The sequence below is a fragment of the Ictalurus furcatus genome, chromosome 21, assembly GCF_023375685.1.
Source record: "Ictalurus furcatus strain D&B chromosome 21, Billie_1.0, whole genome shotgun sequence".
Classification (NCBI taxonomy): domain Eukaryota; kingdom Metazoa; phylum Chordata; class Actinopteri; order Siluriformes; family Ictaluridae; genus Ictalurus; species Ictalurus furcatus.
Window position 1 is genome coordinate 1,177,031 of NC_071275.1, and position 19,726 is coordinate 1,196,756.

General features: G+C 39.5%; 2 protein-coding genes across 8 annotated transcripts in view; both read left to right on the forward strand.

The window, feature by feature from the left end:
- The window catches only part of cpne1 (copine I), a 31,837-nt gene that overhangs the window by 111 nt on the left and 12,000 nt on the right, over nucleotides 1-19,726 (forward strand). For 2 of the 6 annotated variants that reach the window (XM_053652897.1, XM_053652892.1), the window contains exon 1: nucleotides 17,623-17,735. The exons of 1 other annotated variant lie outside the window; for it this stretch is intronic. The gene's annotated coding sequence lies outside the window, so the exon portion shown is untranslated. Of the gene's footprint in view, nucleotides 1-4,619; nucleotides 4,703-9,427; nucleotides 9,505-17,622; nucleotides 17,736-17,811; nucleotides 17,946-19,726 lie in introns of those variants that run through there. 3 more of the 6 variants (XM_053652894.1, XM_053652895.1, XM_053652896.1) reach the window with 3 other exon arrangements.
- On the forward strand, nucleotides 77-9,418 carry rbm12 (RNA binding motif protein 12). 2 transcript variants are annotated; one of them, XM_053652891.1, is made up of 3 exons: nucleotides 77-177; nucleotides 4,619-4,702; nucleotides 5,608-9,418. In XM_053652891.1, the coding sequence occupies exon 3, from the start codon at nucleotides 5,630-5,632 to the stop codon at nucleotides 8,312-8,314; it is 2,685 nt and encodes an 894-aa protein (XP_053508866.1). In that variant the 5' UTR covers nucleotides 77-177; nucleotides 4,619-4,702; nucleotides 5,608-5,629; the 3' UTR covers nucleotides 8,315-9,418. The 2 variants fall into 2 exon arrangements, with proteins under 2 accessions (XP_053508866.1, XP_053508865.1); XM_053652890.1 differs by lacking the exon at nucleotides 77-177 and having other exon boundaries at nucleotides 3,882-4,702.

The window sequence follows — 19,726 nt, forward strand, 5'->3', positions numbered from 1 at the left end:
TAGCAGTTCACACAAATCTTGCACTGTAGCTGAACACCGCGTTGACGCCATTTGCAGGCTGCAGTGAGTGTGAACATGGTGGTGGTGGTAGGGCAGGACTGGTAGGAACAGAGACGCCTAGGGTTTCTCATGATGTCCGTTGAAACCTGCTCGACGTTGCATTTCTTCCGCTGTGTGGTAAAGTTGTGTGTGTTTGGGTGTTTTTGTGCAGAATGAACTCGACCTGTAGTTGGCTTGGCTGTATGGTGCTAGTAGCATTAGCTGTTGTTTGAGGAGCCTGACTGCTGCGCCATTTTGTCGGTGTGTACTCCGCTCGGACCGGCCGCTCGCTCTGCCATGTGGTTTATAAATATCAAATTCTTCTCCCAGTCGCAGTATTTCTGCACACCAGGCTGTGTTTTGGCATTGTTTCCAAACATGTATGAATACTGGTTTTCGCCTCACCTCCATCTTTTCTGTTTCTGGCTTGTTGTTGTAGGGCTCAGCGAGTCCACTGCTTTGATCCTGACAGCTGGGTTTGTGGGTTGTTTGCTATTATTATTATTATTATTATTATTATTATTATTATTATTGATTCAACTCTGCTATCAGGTCTTAAAAGTTTTTACAGATTTGTGTGGTCAGTCATTTTGGTGTAACGTTTTTTCCCTAAATCCCCCCAAAGTTGATTTAATGGCTCTGCTGATATTTTGTGCTGCAGACATGGTGTGGAGTGATATAGAATCCTGTAGTGTATGTACCCCTCATCCTGGAGGATGCAGACTTGGTGTGGAGTGATGTGTATATAATCCTGTAGTATATACCCCTCATCCTGGAGGATGCAGGCTTGGTTTGGTGTGATATATAATCCTGTAGTATATAACCCTCATCCTGGAGGATGTAGACTTGGTTTGGTGTGATATAGAATCCTGTAGTGTATGTACCCCTCATCCTGGAGGATGCAGACTTGGTGTGGAGTGATGTGTATATAATCCTGTAGTATATACCCCTCATCCTGGAGGATGCAGACTTGGGGTGGAGTGATATATAATCCTGTAGTATATACCCCTCATCCTGGAGGATGTAGACTTGGTTTGGTGTGATATATAATCCTGTAGTATATACCCCTCATCCTGGAGGATGCAGACTTGGTGTGGAGAAATATATAATCCTGTAGTATATACCCCTCATCCTGGAGGATGCAGACTTGGTGTGGAGAAATATATAATCCTGTAGTATATACCCCTCATCCTGGAGGATGCAGACTTGGTGTGGAGAAATATATAATCCTGTAGTATATACCCCTCATCCTGGAGGATGCAGACTTGGTGTGGAGTGATATATAATCCTGTAGTATATACCCCTCATCCTGGAGGATGTAGACTTGGTGTGGAGAAATATATAATCCTGTAGTATATACCCCTCATCCTGGAGGATGTAGACTTGGTGTGGAGTGATATATAATCCTGTAGTATATACCCCTCATCCTGGAGGATGTAGACTTGGTGTGGAGTGATATATAATCCTGTAGTGTATATACCCCTCATCCTGGAGGATGTAGACTTGGTGTGGAGTGATACATAATCCTGTAGTATATAACCCTCATCCTGGAGGATGCAGACTTGGTTTTTGGTATATTTTGGTATGGTTTTGATTACCTGCTCATGCCGGTGTGATGGTCAGAGATTTTTAGACTTGTTTTAGGGAGTATATTGTGTCCAATTATGGAACTACTCTTGTGCCAAAAGTAGGAAACAAAATTGCAAGCTACGTAGGCAAAATGTGGTCAATTATTGAAATAAAAAAAGTGTTTATGCTGCTGCCTTTATTGTCTGGTGATGTAAATTTTGAAGGCATACACCATCTGACTCTTATAGCCACATTGCAGAACCCAGAAGTAATATCCATGAAATGTATTTTGTTTTGCTTTATTTTCTGTAACAGTAGCTCTGAGAGAAGTGCTGGCGCAAATATTAATGTGCTCGGTCTACTAGGTTTTCATATTTACTGTAAAAAAAACATACACAGCAACTTGTGTGGCAGATGTTCATGTTAACAGATCAAGAAGTTTCCAGTAAGGAGACTTCCATAAGGAGTTGAACATTTTTGGAAGGAGTCTCCAGTGTCAGTGCTTTGTAACAGTCAGGTAAATCTGTTTCTTTAGTTTTTCTGACATGGGAGAGTCCACGGGACAGAGGAGTTTACACTTTCCGGTTTCTCTATAACATGACCAGCTGCATTATTAACTTCAAGAGAGAAAAGAAAGTGAGAGAGTGGTGTTGCTATAATATATAATAGCAAGAGTGAACTTGTTTCACATGTGTTTGACATTTAAGAGCATGAGAACTATGGCTGCAACTAATGATTATTTTCATAATCGATTAATTGGCTGATTTTTTTTCTTCTTTTAATCGATTAGTTTGATTATGTAAAACTACGTTAAACACAACTGTCACATTTTATATATATATATATATAAGTTTGTATTATATAATAGTATTTATATATTATTTTTAAGGATGCACAAAAAAGCACTGATAATTAAGCTACAGTCCTAAATTAATAATAAAATCTCTCACTGCACCTTATGGTTTCTGTTACTCAGTGCCTTTAGGCATAATGTTTTAACTATGTTTTACTTTGATCGTAGTCTTTTAATGAGACATTACAGATCTTACTTGTGCTCCCACTGTTTATCACCGCATCTACATTGCGAGTGAGGAATATATTATATATATCGTTCCGAATAGATTATTTCCATTATAATAAACTACAGAAGTTGCACTGCAAGCATGCGAATACAGCATATAACGATAAACCTGAATTAAACTAAACCTTCTAAGCAACTCGCACCAGTTTCCCCAAGCCCTTACACACAGTGGGAGTATTTTGGATATAAACATAGTTTGTGCTTGTGCATCACTGTCACGCTTCAGTGCTACACAAACTCTGCTTTGTAAAGTTTACAGGATAGTCGTCTTCGCTGCATTTTATATAAAATGCCCTCCTGCCATAGAATACTTGAAGGTCCCCCCCCACCCCCCCCCCCGTTGTTACTTGACTATTACACCTCCGTCTGATGGCGACTGAGGTCATGTTGGGCATAAAAGATAACGGTGACAAACAGTAAACAAGAAATGTGTTGTTGTTGACTCTGGGTATTCTGCTAAAGCTAGCAGCGTCGCATTACGTTCTTCTGACTTCATGTGCCATCAACTGGGAAGCGGCTTATACTTCTGGTTAGTAAAAAGCTGCTCGTGTTCCATTTGAGACGACATCACCTTTTATACATTAGAGTAGAGAATACAGTGCATAGTGTAAGTGTATAATACATCATTTGGGACACAATTTTAGCATTTACTCTCCGATGCATGTTTTTGGAACAGGAGTAATGAATGAGATTCATTGACAACGATTTTCATAATTGATTTTATTGATTAGTTGTTGCAGCTCTAAAAAGAACTCTGCTTTGTCAATGCACCCTACCACCCCTTTTGTAGATTATTTTCCTATAACAGCACACCCTTGGTATTTGCTTCATTACTTTACAGTGCTTATGTCTGATAACCACATAGATTGCTAGCTACAATTTCAGGTTGGTGTTTGCTAATCATTAACCACTAATTTGCTGTCAGAGGCATCGTCATATTTTGTTATGCCACCATTATTTGTGGAGGTCTCTAGGTGGGCCCCACTACGTGTGTGTGTGTGTATATATATATATATATATATATATATATATATATATATATATATATATATATATATATATATATATATATATAATATATATATATATATATATATATAATATATATAAATATTCACACTAAGCAACTTGTATTTGCAGCATCTGCTATTAAATTTTAATACTTTACTGTGCTGCTTGTGGGTCTTGTAATTTTAGCACAATAGTGCTATACAATAGTATAGTATGAGCGTAAATGCAGTTAGTTTCATTCACTGGAGTCTCGGGTGCATAGCAGTCTCAAAAATGGTCCATAGTAGCATGTTGTTGTTGGTGCACATTCGTCAGTTGATTTTAGATGAAATTTGCATTGAATATTGTTTAGAGATGCACGTTTTAGTAACCGTAAGTGGTAGTCAGTCTATCCTACCTGTACACTTGTATTTATTGCACACAGTAATTTATTGCAGCTGGTATTGTATATGTCTAATATAGGGACCTATTGTTTCATCATTTTATCTCACTATATCCATGCATTAAACTCAAATATAATATAAACTGAGAAAATGCCTTAAATAGCATATTAATTTGTGTTTTTCGTATGTGTGGGTTTTTGTTTGTTTGTTTGTTTTTTTTTGCTTCATCATTGGGAATCTTCATGTTTGAAAATGTTAACAGTTTTTGGTTTTGCTCTTCTGCATGATTTTCTGCTGAGTTCATAATGAAGTATATTATGTTCTAGCTTTATAACCTGGCAAGGGCTTTTGCAGCTAGCCAGACCTCTGGTGTGAATGTTGATCAAAATGAATGAACGCTGGATTTGATGTATATTATGCTAAAAGCTTGAAATGGCTGTTGCTGAGTGGTGTACTAGAACATGCATACTGGGCGTTGTTGGATACATTGCTGTTTGCATTGATGTTTTTGCCTCCGTTTATTCTCTTATTACAGTCGAGAGTTGATTTTAAATGATTGACGACAAGATTGGCTTGGGTTTCGTCCACAACTAATAACGAACCACCACTAATTATACAGGTAAGAATTTGCGTAGCCTTTAGTTCATTAGACACATTTAAGATTTTTCTTGTACACGTCTCTTTGTTTACTTGTTGAGCTATATTCAAGCTAATGACTATAAGATTTATTCAGCACAAAAAGCAATGTTTGTGATCAAATGTACAGATAACATTACGCTGCCATATTCTGAGAAATACCTGAATTGGAAGCCCTCTATTAATGTTTCCTGAGCTGTTTGCTGGATTTTTTTTTTTTTTTTTTAATGTTATCCATGGAAATTCACTATTCATGTTTACATTTATGAGTAAGAATGGTTTTAAGCTCTTATCTGCTATCCATTATGTACCATATTTATGTTTGTGAGCAGGAAGCCTGGCTCGTGTTTATGCAGATCAATTGACAAATTTACTGGGCTGGTCCACTTTCTGATTTTGTTGATATCAGAGTTATTTAGTACAGATATGAAATGGAAAAGAATTGTAGAGGATTCAATACTTAATTCGTGAAATCCAAACGTTCACAATCAATCCCCAAGTAACAAAATAAATAACTGTGGTCAAAAGTATGTCCAAATTGATTTCAAACTATACCTGTCCTTGGTTGAAATTGGCTTTTTGTACACAGTGGTTATTCATGTGGGAACTACATGTAGAAGGATTGGAGCATTTTCGCATTAACCATGTTATTATTTTGTTATTTTTTATGATGTGAGCACAGTGACAAGAAATCATTGTTTGATTGCTTTTGGTTATGGAGAGCTGACTGCATTTGTTTTTGCTGTTTTCATTGTGATTGCTCAAATGCTTTGTGTACAACAACTTTCATCCTCCCCATTCTATGGTTTTAGGCTGCTTTGTGTGACTTTGTCCTACTAACCTTTCCTTCACCCTAGTCTGATGGTCGTTGCCTTTTTTCATCTACAGGTGTGCGTTATAGCACCTCAGCATGGCTGTGGTCATCCGTTTGCAGGGCCTCCCTATTGTGGCGGGCACCATGGACATTCGCCATTTCTTCTCCGGTCTGACAATCCCGGATGGTGGCGTGCATATTGTAGGGGGTGACCATGGTGAAGCTTTTATCGTGTTTGCAACAGATGAAGATGCAAGGCTTGGAATGATGCGCACAGGGGGAACAATCAAAGGTTCCAAAGTGTCACTGTTACTTAGCAGCAAAACTGAGATGCAAAACATGATTGAGTTGAGCCGCAGGCGTTTCGAAACTGGTAATGCAGATGGTGCTTCAGGAAATAGTAATAGGTCAGGGCCTCCCAATATTGGAGGAACTGAAAGGGTTAGCTTGCCAACCACTGCACAAGGTTTTAGTAATACCACTTCAACTACAGCAACCACAGCTGTCTCTGTTAATGAGCCTGTAAGCAACAAAAGTGCTCCAACCTTTGCTTCTACAACCATGGGTAACATGCCTCCAAACTTTAATAATTTCAGCAGCCCAAATCTTAGCATGGGGTCCACCATGACTACTGCGATGTCCTCCTTAAGTACTGTACCTCCTCCAATACCCCCCTTGCCTACGATGCCAACCTTACCACCTATGCCACCCATGCCAGGACCACCACCAGTGTCCACATTACCCCCAGTACCAGCTGTAAACCCTTTAACCTCAGTGCCACCAGTCCCTCCCATGGCTCACATGCAACACCTCTCTGCACTCCCTCCTTTCAATCCTGGTGTTCCCCCGCCAGTTGGACCTGTGGGTGGTGGTCTTGCTGGCTCAGGACCACCTTTGTCTCTAGGAAACCCAAATCCAATGTTTCTTAACCCACTAAACCCTCTAAATCCGCTTAATCTCCAGGCCCATTTGAAATCAGCACTGATGAACCCTGATGAGTTGTACATACAGGTTCAAGGCCTTCCTTACAGTACATCTGAAATTGAAATTGGAGAATTTTTCCACGGATTAGGGGTTGACTCTATTCGGATACTCAGAGATGGTCTTGGAAGGAGCAGTGGCAGGGCTTTGGTAAAATTTTTTACACCCCAAGATTCCTTTGAAGCGCTTAAACGAAACACTGGTATGATAGGCCAAAGGTATATAGAAATATCTCCTGCTTCAGAGAGGCAATGGAGAGATACGCAGGGGTCAGGTGCAGAGCATCTTAAAGTAAACAGTGACTCAGAGCAGAATCGGCATCATCGTGGAAGTATTACCTCCGCTTCCCCTTCTGGTCGAGAACGTGCTAGGTCTCGGTCACCTCATAAACAGGAGTTCTGTGTGTATTTAAAGGGGCTCCCGTATGAAGCAGAAAATAAGCAGATATTTGAATTTTTCAAAAACCTGGACATTGTTGAAGACAGCATTTACATTGCATATGGACCCAATGGCAGGGCAACAGGGGAGGGTTTTGTTGAGTTTAGAAATGAAATGGACTATAAAGTTGCTCTTGGATGCCACATGCAGTACATGGGAAGTCGATTTATACAAGTGCACCCTATCACAAAGAAAAACATGTTTGAAAAGATTGATGCAATTCGCAAAAGAATGCAGGGTTCCCAGGGGGATCATAAAGGTAACTTATCAGAGGGTGGAAAGGGTGCTCGAATTTGTGCTCATATAACAAATATCCCCTATAATGTGTCAAAGAAAGATGTACGCCTGTTTTTGGATGGAATTCAGTTGTTTGAAGACAGCCTCAAAGTACTAGTTGATGGCAATGGTAATGGCCTTGGCCAAGCCGTGGTGCAGTTTAAATCTGAGGAGGATGCCCATAAAGCTGAAAGATTACATAGGCAAAAGTTAAATGGCAGGGATGCTTTTGTCCACTTGGTTACATATGAGCAGATGAAGGAGGTTGAGAGAAACCCTCCCCCACAGTCAAAGCGGGGACAAAAGGCTCAAAACAATTCCCTTGCACATGCACATGCACATGCCCAGGCCCAGGCCCAGGCCCAAGCTCAGGCCCAAGTGCAAGCCCAAATCCAAGCTCAAGCACAACATGCTTTCCCTGGAATGACCGGGGAGGAGTTCAGTTTTCTTCGAAGTGCTGTGGGGAACCTTGGTAATGGCCCTCCTTTTGTCAACCCATTTGCTGCCCCAGGTAATGGCTTAGCAGGCCCACCACCTCTACCTCCATTAGGTACAGCCTTGGGTGATGTTTCGCTTTCTGTTCCTCCACCTATTGTTGGGGGGCACTTACCAGGGCCTGTCTTGGAGCCCCCTGGTTTCCGACCCGGTGGCAACAGTGCACCTCCTGGTTTTGTTGGCGCCCCAGAGAGCTTAAGGAGCATGCCTTCATTTGATAATGGATCTTCAAGGAAAGGCGCAAGTCAAAACCGTGGTGGAAACCAAAGTCGTTCAGCAGGCTCTCAACCTGCCTTTGGTCCATCCTCTGAAAACCCAAGGGCATCAATCACTGGTGGTGTAGGCAACCCACGGCCCACCATTGTCAAAATTCAAAATATGCCTTTTACTGTCACAGTTGATGAAATATTAGATTTCTTCTATGGTTATAAGGTGTTGCCTGGCTCTGTGTGCCTGCAATTTAGTGAGAAGGGACTGCCTACAGGAGAGGCAATGGTTGCATTTGATTCCCATGATGAAGCAATGTCTGCTGTTATGGACCTAAATGATAGGCCTATTGGTGCAAGAAAAGTAAAAATCACTATGGGATGAAGGAAATCGTGACAAAATAAATGGACATGCACTGAGCTTTTTCTATTCACAGAGCTTAGAGTGGTGTAACATTTTTTTTTTTTCTTTTTTCTCTCTTATCAGATGTCATACTAAAACCAGTAAAGTAGATCCAAGAGTCAAATATATGTTGACCCTTTTAAAGTGTGATTGTGACGCGAACTGTTTAAGGGGTGATTTATTGTTTCTGTCTTTGTCTAAAATGCTTGAGACTGGTGTCCAATCATGTGAGAGCTAAGGTTTTGAAGAATTCATGAAGTGTAAGAACACTTAATTGTTGAATCTTGCAAGTGTAGGCTGATGGCTATGCTGCAGTGTCTTTACTGGCAAATGTCTTGTCTTTCTCTAATTCCCTCTTTGCTCATATTCATTACCCAAATCCAGTTTTTGACCATTTGCACTACTAAATGTGCAGTATATTTTGTGGTTTGTTTTCTCAGATGGGTACACCTAATGCTGCCATGCATGGTGTATGGTATATGTGCCCTTAAATACAATTCTTCCCCTTCTGTTTTAGTTTTATTTTCACTATAGGCAGTAAATGCATGAAAGTGTTTTGTCAGTTGATGTTCCACTTTGAGTGCAAGGTCTATAGAATTCATTTCTACCTGTGAGAAACACAAGATGATGAATGCATTGACTTTATTCACTGTAAATGGATAAGCAGCATAGCTTAATACATGCGGCAGTGCAATGTTTTGTAAATGAAAGCTTTACACGCTTCCTTTTAACTGCTCTCCACCATGTGTATGTGTGTGTTTTTTTTCCCCTTTGTTTGCTGTGATATAATAGCTTTTTTTTTTTTTTTTGCTGTTTGTTTTTTAAGATGTCAGCTTTACACAGTTATTTTGGTGTTAAAGTTTATTTGCTGTTGTACATATTTTTTCCAGCATAACTATTTTGTCAATAAAATGACATTCCTGAATTTTTTGAATTTGCAAGGTATTGTATTTTTTTCTCCTGTTCCCCTTTTCCTGTCTCAAATAAACAATAAAGATTGTTTTTCCTCTGCTGACTTTGATGTTTCACATGTGTACCCCACAAATTGTATGAAATGCACGTTTTCATGGAAGGCTTCTTTTTGTGTTAATCTAGGTTTTGGATATTGCAAGATTTGTGATTTTGTTCCACAACGAAAGCAATGACTTTGAAAGTCCTGCTGGGTTTCTGAGGTAATGTTGTCATGGTGTGCACCACATTTTTTTATTTTTTTTTATTTTTTAAATGAATTTAGTTATTAAATTGGAAAGATTCCTGCCTGGGTTTTAACAAAGATATGAAAAATAAGTTTTGCTAAAGTTTATGTGCAAACTTAGCTGTACATTTTAAACAGCAATCGTTTGCTGTTATGGTTCTAGTTTTGTGGTATGCTTGGCTATGGACAGTGATGCTGTGGATTGCATGCTATAGAGCCGCAGTTTTTCCGAGATTTTTAAATGTTTTTTGTCTGGGTATATCCGTAGGAGTTAATATATGATGTTTAGTGTTCAATGTTGAACCAAACCCAAAGCATATATTCATCTGGAGCTGGTCTGTATGTGTTCGTGTTGGGAGATTGGCTTCTTTCATAAAGCATATGACTATATGTACTGGTCCAGTGGCACCTCCTTTGTCAATGCTTCTTGAGAGTTGCATCCAGAAACACGCTCTATACTATGCAATATTAACAGCTACTGATGATTCAGATTTGTATGCATCAGTGTATTACTATTTGCCTTTTGACCACTGTGATTAAGATCTACTTTAGTCATCTTAGTGTGTTATTGAAGGTAAGTTTTGAAACTCAGCACTGTTTGTTTGTCTTTATACAGCTGCGTGTCTGGACGTACACTGGCTTTATTTCTAAGACATCTACTTTGTGAATATTTGTGCCTAAACATGATCTGGTCATTTACTCAGTTGGCTGTTTTGCATTTCATTGAGATGACTGACATCTATAACCTTATGCTACCATCCCCCCAGCCCCCCCCCCCCAACATCCCTGCGTTTGCCTGTGGCTATAGCCCTGGAATTGTCTCTTTGGCATTTTCATGATGTTCAGTCTGGAGCAGCTGACAACTCCGTAATCCTTGACAGGCGATTTTATATATATTTATTTAATACCTTTATTTAATGTATTAAATCATTTATGACCAATTAGATTTTGTTGGCAACATCATTGTGCTTCTTAATTAAGCTGAAGCTGAAGTTGAAGCTGAATTTTGTGGCATTGCTGAACCAAAAGCTAAATGGAGGTTACCTTTATTGCATAGAGATATGTAATACAATAAAGCCTTACTGTTCAGGACAGCTCTTCTGCTCTAGCTATTGTGCTCATGCGTACTTGGACTGATGATATCAAACTGAGTAAATGAAGGCTATTTACAAAGCTGATTGTCTGAAATTACCATCGGAGATTGTTATTTCTGTTCAAATTATTCTCACTGACTGTAAATAGTGTCAGTTCTGGTCTTTCTAATGGTTTTTGTGCTATAGTCTTATCAACAACACCCATTAAAGCTTTTAAATGTTATGTCACTAACTGCTGATTCTTGCACCACAGGCTCTTTAATCGGTAGCTGTATATTCTGGAATCCCAGAGTGTGGATTTATTAATAATAGCATTTTACTGATTCATCTGTAATGTCTGTATTATGCTCATATGTGGTCTGTTTCCCCAACTGTAAATAAAAGATTCTAGAGTTATTTACATTTTAAAATGGCCAGGCATGAGGATAGGTTTAGTTATGTTTAATAAATTGACACCTAAAATGATTTATTATCGCTGGCGTCCAGGATTTTGCCAGAGCACTGCTGTGTTTATTTTTGTTTCATACTTTGCCACAGTTGGATAGTCTAGTATACGAGTACAAAGTAAGTGAAGTGGAACACCGTGTATTGATCGTGTCAATACAGGTAAAGAGGTGCATTGGATGGCATGGAGCGTTTTAAACTACCGATGTGCAGACATTAGATAAGAAGGCCTTGTGAGCGCTTAAATATGATTAGGGAGAATAGATGATATTTAATGCTCTTCTAGAGCTAATGTGTGGCTGTTATTTATTTTATTCTCAGAATTCACTTGTTAATAAATTAAACTGCCGAGAATTGCAAGTGGATTTGTTGTAACTTTCCTGTTATGTATTTTTGTTATTGCCTATACAACTTTGGTTCTTAACTTTTGTTTTGTTTGTATTACCCAACAGATTAATGGGTCCACTTTGGAGCACAAACCCAGTATCAAGCAAAAGCATGTTTAGACGAAGGGTAAAATTGTTGAGTGTGTGGGAACAGAGCTCCAGCGTGTGTGTGTGTGTGTGTGTGTGTGTGTGTGTGTGTGTGTGTGTGTGTGTGTGTGTGTGAGTGAGATCACTGAAATATCAAAATACCTTCTGATTCCTTTTTTGTTGAAGGTGATCCAATAAATCATTACTGTATAATGTAAACTAGCAATATTTTCCCTTAAAGGAAAACACCACTTTGAAAGACATTTGAAAAATTATTATAATTAATATTGAATTATTATTTAATATTATGTTTGATGTGCTTAGTGATTCTGGCGCTAATTATTATTCCCATGAGGAGTTAATGGCTGTGCTGTGCTGACATCACAGGGGGACGTAGTTATTTCTAGCACAGTTACAAAGTCTTTTAATGGGACAAATTCAGTGATCTCAGAAATAAGTGATGCTGCTTAACGAACCTAACGTACAGATGCGGAGTTAAGATCTGGACGGACTAAAGGACTAAAGCTTACTTGAGGCAGTTATGAAGCGAGGGTTAATGCTGCAATTGAGGTGAAGTTTTAATTCCCTGCTTATAATCGGTAAAAGCTACTGTAAATGCCCTCTCCACATGCAATTTCAGCTCTTCAACTTGGGGTAGTCTTCTCAAGTACCACGCCCTTTCCCCTTTATGGAGTGACATCAAAATGGCCACTCGCACTGTGAACAGTGTAAAGCACCCTTTCTACTTCTTTACTTACTAGTTTATAGCAGTATTTGCTTTAGATCAGTAAATATACACACAATATTTAGTTAAATCTATAGTATTGACCATACTAATCACTGTGTTTTCAAAAGGTGATCAACATTAGTTATCACTAATGTTAGCTGGCTAGCTTGTTGCTAAAGCTACAGTGTCCTCCACTAATATTGGCACCCTTGTTAAATATGAGCAAAGAAGGCTGTGGAAAACTCTTTATTGTTTAATTTTTTGATTGATCTTTTGTTGAAAAAAAATCACAAAAATATTCTGCTCGCATGGATACCAAACAATTGCCAATACAACACAGGTTTATCAAAAATAATTTTTATATATATATATATATATATATATATATATATATATATATATATATATAATTTTATGTGTGTGCAACAATTATTGGCATGCTTTTGCCAAGATAACAGCTCTGAGTCTTCTCCTATAACGCCTGATGAGGTTGGAGAATACATGGCGAGGGAGCTGAGACCGTTCCTCCATACAGAATCTCTTCAGATTTTGAGGTCCACGCTGGTGGACTCTCCTCTTCAGTTCACCCCACAGGTTTTCTATGGGGTTCAGGTCAGGGGACTGGGATGGTCATGGCAGGACCTTGATTTTGTGGTCAGTAAACCATTTTTGTGGTGATTTTGATGTGTGTTTTGAATCATTGTCCTGCTGGAAGATCCAACCACGGCCCATTTGAATCTTTCTGTCAGAGGCAGTCAGGTTTTCATTTAATATCTGTTGATATTTGATAGAGTCCATGATGCCATGTATCCTAACAAAATGTCCAGGTCCTCTGGCAGAAAAACAGCCCCAAAACATTAAATATCCACCACCATATTTAACCGTGGGCATGAGGTACTTTTCCATATGGCTACCTCTCTGTGTGCACCAAAACCACCTCTGGTGTTTATTACCAAAAAGCTCTATTTTGGTTTCATCTGACCATAGAACCCGATCCCATTTGAAGTTCCAGTAGTGTCTGCAAACTGAAGAAGCTCGAGTTTGTGTTTGGATGAGAGTAGAGGCTTTTTTCTTGAAACCCTTCCAAACAACCTGTGGTGATGTAGGTGACTTCGGATTGTAGTTTTGGAGACTTTCTGACCGAAACACACAAATAACTTCTGCAGTTCTCCAGCTGTGATCCTTGGAGATTTTTTGGCCACTCGAACCGTCCTCTTGCACAGTGCGACAATATAGACACATGTCCTCTTCCAGGTTGATTCATAACATTTCCAGTTGACTGGAACTTCTTAATTATTGCCCTGATGGTGGAAATGGGTATTTTCAATGCTCGTGTATTTTCTTATAGACACGTCCCATTTTGTGAAGCTCAACAACCTTTTGACGCACATCACAGCTATATTCCTTGGTCGTACCCATTGTTATGAATGACTAAGGGAATTTGGCCTATGTGTTACCTCATATTTATACCCCTAATGCCAATATTAGTGGAGGGCACTGTACTTGTTATATTCCACTGTTGTTGCTGTGCTGCAATGTCAGTCCAAAATGTTGCATGAATGTTTGAAGTTCACTATAGTAGTACAGTATCGATAGCCACTTAAGCCTGTAACTATAAAAGCTTTTAACAGCAAACAAGAGACATGCTATCATCAATTATTTTTACCCACTTTGCATGTTGTTTGGGCAGAGGTGGGAAATAATGTTATTACAACTTGCAGAGGACCACTTACAAGTCATTTTTGAACGTAGCACTAATCCCACGCAGCACTAATCAGCAGGTAGTTGGAAAGTATTGCGGGTAACGTAGAAAAATGTAAACCAAGGTGAAAATAGAACATTTTTATGAAAGAACTGTAAACAAAGAAGTGTCAACTGAGTTTCATTACAAAATAAATTTGACCCCATTGATGATTTATAAGTGAATTATAAAGATTAATATGCAAGTCGTCTAGGGTGGAATTTTCCTTTAGTGATGAGATTTTCAAATGTTCTACTTTAATGATTGACAATTACAGAGCTTTATTTGAACATTTGGCATAATGGTGATAATGATAGAGTAGAAGTTTCACACTGCTATATGAAAAATAAAGCTGTCATTTCAATATAGTAAAGTGTTCATTTAGCTTTTTCCTGTATTATGTCGGTCAGAAGGTATCTTGATTTATTTTGTATTTTTTGATTTTTTTTTATTTTGATGACAACTCATCATGCATAATAAAAATAATGTGTGTATATGTATGTATATATGTATATACACACACTCGCTGTCCACTTTATTAGGAACACCTGTACACCCGCTCATTTATGCAGTTATCCAATCATGTGGCAGCAGGGCCGTGCATAAAATCATGCAGATACAGGTAAGGAGCTTCAGGTAATGTTCACGTCAAATATCAGACAAAATTTGATGTCTGTGACTGTGGCATGGTTGTTGGTGCCAGATGTGCTGGTTTGAGTATTTCAAAAACTGCGGATTTGCTGGGATTTTCTCACACGACAGTTTCTATCATTTACAGGGAATGGCATGAAAAACAAAAACACTGAGGGAGTGACAGTTCTGTGGGTGGAAACACCGTGATAAGAGAGGTCAGAGGAAAATGTCCAGATTGATTTCAGCTGCCAGTAAGGATATATAGTCCTCTCCAAAACTATTGGAATGGCAAGGTCAATTCATTTATTTTTGCTATACACCAAAGACATTTGGGTTTGAGATTGAAAGCTGGATGAAGTTTAGGATTTCAGCTTTTATTTCCTGATACTTGTATCTAGACGTGTTAAACAACAAAACATAGAACCTTTCGTATCAGACCACCCAATTTTTAGGTGAGCAAAAGTAGAAGAACAGTTAAATCTTGAAATAAATGAAAGTAATTAGCACTTAATATTTGGTTGCATATCTCTTGCTTGCAATAACCATATTAAGCCTCTGACTCTCTGACATCACCAAATTGTTGATTTCTTCTTTTATGATGCTTTTACTGCAGCCTCTTTCAGTTGATGTTTGTTTTCGGGGGTTTCTCCCTTCAGTCTCATCTTCAAGAGGTGAAATGCATGTGCAACTGGGTTAAGCTCTGGTGATTGACTTGGCCAGTGTAAAACTTTCCCCCCTGATGAAGTCCTTTGTTGTGATGGCAGTGTGTTTTGGATCATTGTCTTGCTGCATGATGTTCCTCTCAATTATATGGAATGCATTTCTCTGTAAATTGGCAGACCGATTGTTTCTATAGACTTCTGAATTCATTCTGCTGTTACATCATGAGGTAGATCATCAATAAAGTTTAGTGAGACTGTTCCAGAAGCAGCCGTGCAAGCCCAGGTCATGAGGTTGTATGCTTTGGATCATGAGCAGATCCTTTCTTTCTCCACACTTTGGTAGAGGTTAATTTTGGTTCCAGAACTTTTGTGGATCATCTCTGTATTTCTTTGTGAATTCCAATTTGGGATTCCAATTCTTACTGCTGATGAGTGGTTTGTATCTTGTGGTATGGCCTTTATATTTCTGCTTTCAAAGTCTTATCCGAACGGTGGATTGTGATACCTTTATTCCTGTCCAGTGAAGGAGGTTGGTGTCACTGACTGTTGTTTTTGGGTTTACCTTTCACAGTTCTCACAAAGTTTGTCATCAGCTGCTGCTGTTTTCCTTGGCCAACCCATTTGTTGTCTGTTGCTCAGTACACCAGTGGTTTCTTTCTTTTTCAGGACGTTCCAAATGGTTGTATTGGATATGCCCAATGTTTGTGCAATGCGTTGCAGATGTAAGACATGCGAATGCAGTCTTCACAGGTGAAACTGAAGGCTAAATGCAAGAGTAGATGTTCAGAGCTATTTATTGTTTAAACAATCAGTAACAATGACTCCAAACACAGGTCAGTCACATGTTCCAGTATTTTTGCTCACCTACAAATTGGGTGTTCTGATACAAAATGTTGTATTCTATGTTGTTTAACACATCTACATATAAATACCTGGAAATAAAGACTGAAATTATAAACTTTCTTCTCTCATTCGTCTTTTGTTCTCAAACCCAAATGTCTTCAGTTCACAGCAAAAACAAATGAACTGGCCTTGCCGTTCCAATAGCTACAATAAAGGACTGTAGTAACTCAATCACTCTACAACTGTGGTGAGCAGAAGCGCATCCCAGCATGCACAAAACATTGAACCTTGAGGTGGATGGCCTACAACAGCAGAAGACCACATCAGGTTCCACTCCTGTCAGCCAAGAACAACAATCTGAGGCTATCATAGGTACAGACTCACCTAAACTTTTTTCTTTTTCCAGTCAAGTTTAGTTTTACTTAAGCTGACAGGAGTGGAACCTGCTGTGGCCATCCACCTCAAGCTTTGGTGTGCATTCAGAGATGCTTTTCTGCTCACCGTGATTTTATGAGTTACTATAGACTTCCTGGCAGCTCAAACCAATCTGGCCATTGTCCGCTGCCTGCTTATCAACAAGGTGTTTCAGCCTACAGACCCTCCACAAACAGCGTGTGGTGTGTTTATTTATTTATTTTTTTGGCGGGGGGAGGTTTTCACCATTCCATGTAAACTCTAGAGACTGGTGTGTGTGTGTGTGTGTGTGTGTGTGTGTGTGTGTGTGTGAGAGAGAGAGAGAAAATCCCAGAGCAGCAGTTTCTGCAATCATCCTGCTCTGGCATCAACATCTATGCCATAGTTAAAGTCGTAGAGACTTTACGACTTTAGACTTTAGTCGTAGAGACACCCTTTTCCCCATTCTGATGTTTGATGTGAACGTTAACCGAAGCTCTTGATCTGTATCTGCATGATTGTATACATTGTGCTGCTGCCGCATGCTTGTCTGATTGGACAACTGCATTAATGAGCAAGTGTAGAGGTGTTCCTATTAAAGTGGACGGTGAGTGTTTTTATAATGAATACTAAAACGTATGGGCTGTAGAGAACAGAAACAGGCATATAGAAAACTTCCCAAGCTTAATCCTTAACATTATCCATGTAGAGTAGACATACAGCAGACTCTCACACCCACGTGACCCACGATGGGCTCCCTCACTTCCCTAACCCCAGTTCAACCAACAGTTTAGACATTCCTGCTTCTGGATTTCTGTGGACTCCATTAAGCCTGCTGAAGGTTTTAATATGTTCAGGGTGACATTCTGTGTGGTTTTGTTATCTTTTATATCATTATTGTTTTCTGTGTGAGCGCTGGAAACGAGCACGCGACCGCTGTGTCCGATTTGATGAAGCGCTGTGTGTGGAATGTTGTTCTGCTCGAGCGTGGTGCTGCACAGACGCATGATTGACAGCTGATTTATCCAATAGGAAGGCTGCGTTTTCGAACCAGCCCGACCAATAACATCACGCGTTTGTGCATCGTAGGGCTCTCGGCCACACCTTTTTTTTGTTTTACCTCAGCAGCTTGGGTACAGAAAAGCTTCGCCTGCGCCTGCTTCTGCGGAGAAGACCGTGTTTTGTGCAAATAATCAAGGTTAGGCCTGTGCTCTCGGGCTCATTTGCTGCTTTAATTAATTAATTAATCAGTATGGTGGGCTGGTGTGAATGTTTTAACAGTGTGCGTTTACGCAGATGCGGAAGTGCTAATCTTCATGGCGTCTCGTGCACCAGAACTCTAGTTTTATATTGACGAGGTTAATGTTGTCATTGCACGCGATACGCGCCAGTTGACGGTTCTGAGTGGGTGAGTAGTTTATTCTGAAGCGATAACGGCTGTGTTGTGGTGTTTGGTATCGTGAGGAAGTCAGGGCTGGGTGAGGAGGGACTGGAGCAGTGGTGGTTTATGGGGGAGAGAGCTGTGGTACATGGTGAGTCAGAGACTGAATGGCGTGCCTTTGGGGCTTTATAGTGAACAGAGTGAAATGGCGTCTGGTTGTGAGTCAGTGTGAAGTGAAGGCAGTTTGATGAACATTTTAATAAAGTTGTTTTGGGAAAGTAAATCCATATGAACTTTCAGGGCGAGAAATGGCCAAACCTTGCCATTGCTAGTCACTGGGGTGTTTGCTTCAAGGGACTATTGTGTACATTTATTACTTTTTTTTTTTGTTGTTCAATTTATTTGTAACAATTAATTATGTAACGCAACGCATTTATTTATTTTTCTATCTAAAGTGGGTACTTGGTGTACATTTTTTGAATGAATGCACACTAAAAGTTCAAGAGACTTGATTTGAAGAAAACTACCCCAGGAACTGTAGTGTAGTGCAGGGGTTTTCAAAGTGGGGGCCGCCAGGGGGTGCCCGGGGGGCCTCAACAATTTGGTGAGAAAAATAAATTCTCACTCTCAAACAACACACACACACACAATTCCTAATGTAAAGATGTAATGTGTAATTATTAATAAAAAAAAAAGTGGGGATATATTCAGAAGTCTGTATTTTTTGTGTTTTAAAGACATCTTGCAAAAGGGGGGCCTCGGTCAAATGTTAATGCCATTTGGGGGGCCTTACACTGGAAAAGTTTGAGAACCCCTGGTTTAGAATCTTTTTATTTATTTTTCTCTGTGTGTTGCCCTCTTTTTTAGTAAAATCGGGCTCACTCGTCCTCCTCATGGGAATATTGTGCATGCCTGTTCAGTTTGGCAGTGATCAAATAGAGATCAGAATAATTGCTGACTCGGACCACACCCCCTGTACCAGTCATACAAGATTGTTCAGGAGAAAATGGCTTTGTCATTAAAAAAATAAAAAAGGCTTGACACGTTTTTGGATGGGGTACATTATAATGAGAGAATTACTGAATCTGATCCTTTGTTTGAAATGGTGCCTTCCTCTCTACAAGCAAAAGCATGTATTGTGTAGAGCAGGTCTGTCTAATCTTCACCGCACAGTGCTCGTGTGGTTGCTTGATTGGAAAATGAGCAGAAACCACACCTAGTAGTTGAACGAGGGCCATGACCAACTGACTGAACAGGTAGAATTAGACGTGAAACCTGCTTGGCTGGAATGAAGCCATGCCAGCCTGCTGCAGATCAGATTGGACACCTGTAGGGTTTACGGGTCATTTGGAGGGTATCGTGCATATTTTTTTTTTTTTTTTTTGGGCTTTAAATCTGTGCGTTCAGGCCTGACTATAGAATGGTAAATCCCCTAAAATAGCACTCTGTACAGTGAGTAGGGAGTAGTTTTCGAATTTTTGAGTGGTTGTCTCCAAACATTAGAAGAAAAATCTTGTTTTTGGGAGGAAACCTGTTAGATGGTCCAGACAGAGTTTTACAAAAGCATTGTAAAGAGATTAACAAAGATTACTGTTTAAGGACTGTGGGAGCGTTGCATTAAACACGCTCTACCAGATGAGATTATCTGAACTTTACAGTACTTCAGGAAACTAGGCAATTACTGTTTTTATTCTATTAGAACATTTTGTCTCTTTTTTCGAGTCACATTTTTATTTTATTTTATTATATCATAGATCCTATACAGGAATAGTCCTGTGTAGTAACACTCCAGAGTGAGCGATTGTTCC

Bases quoted from the DNA above. Each gene is read 5' to 3' on its own strand.
- rbm12 (XM_053652891.1), top strand. From the start codon at position 5,630: ATGGCTGTGGTCATCCGTTTGCAGGGCCTCCCTATTGTGGCGGGCACC.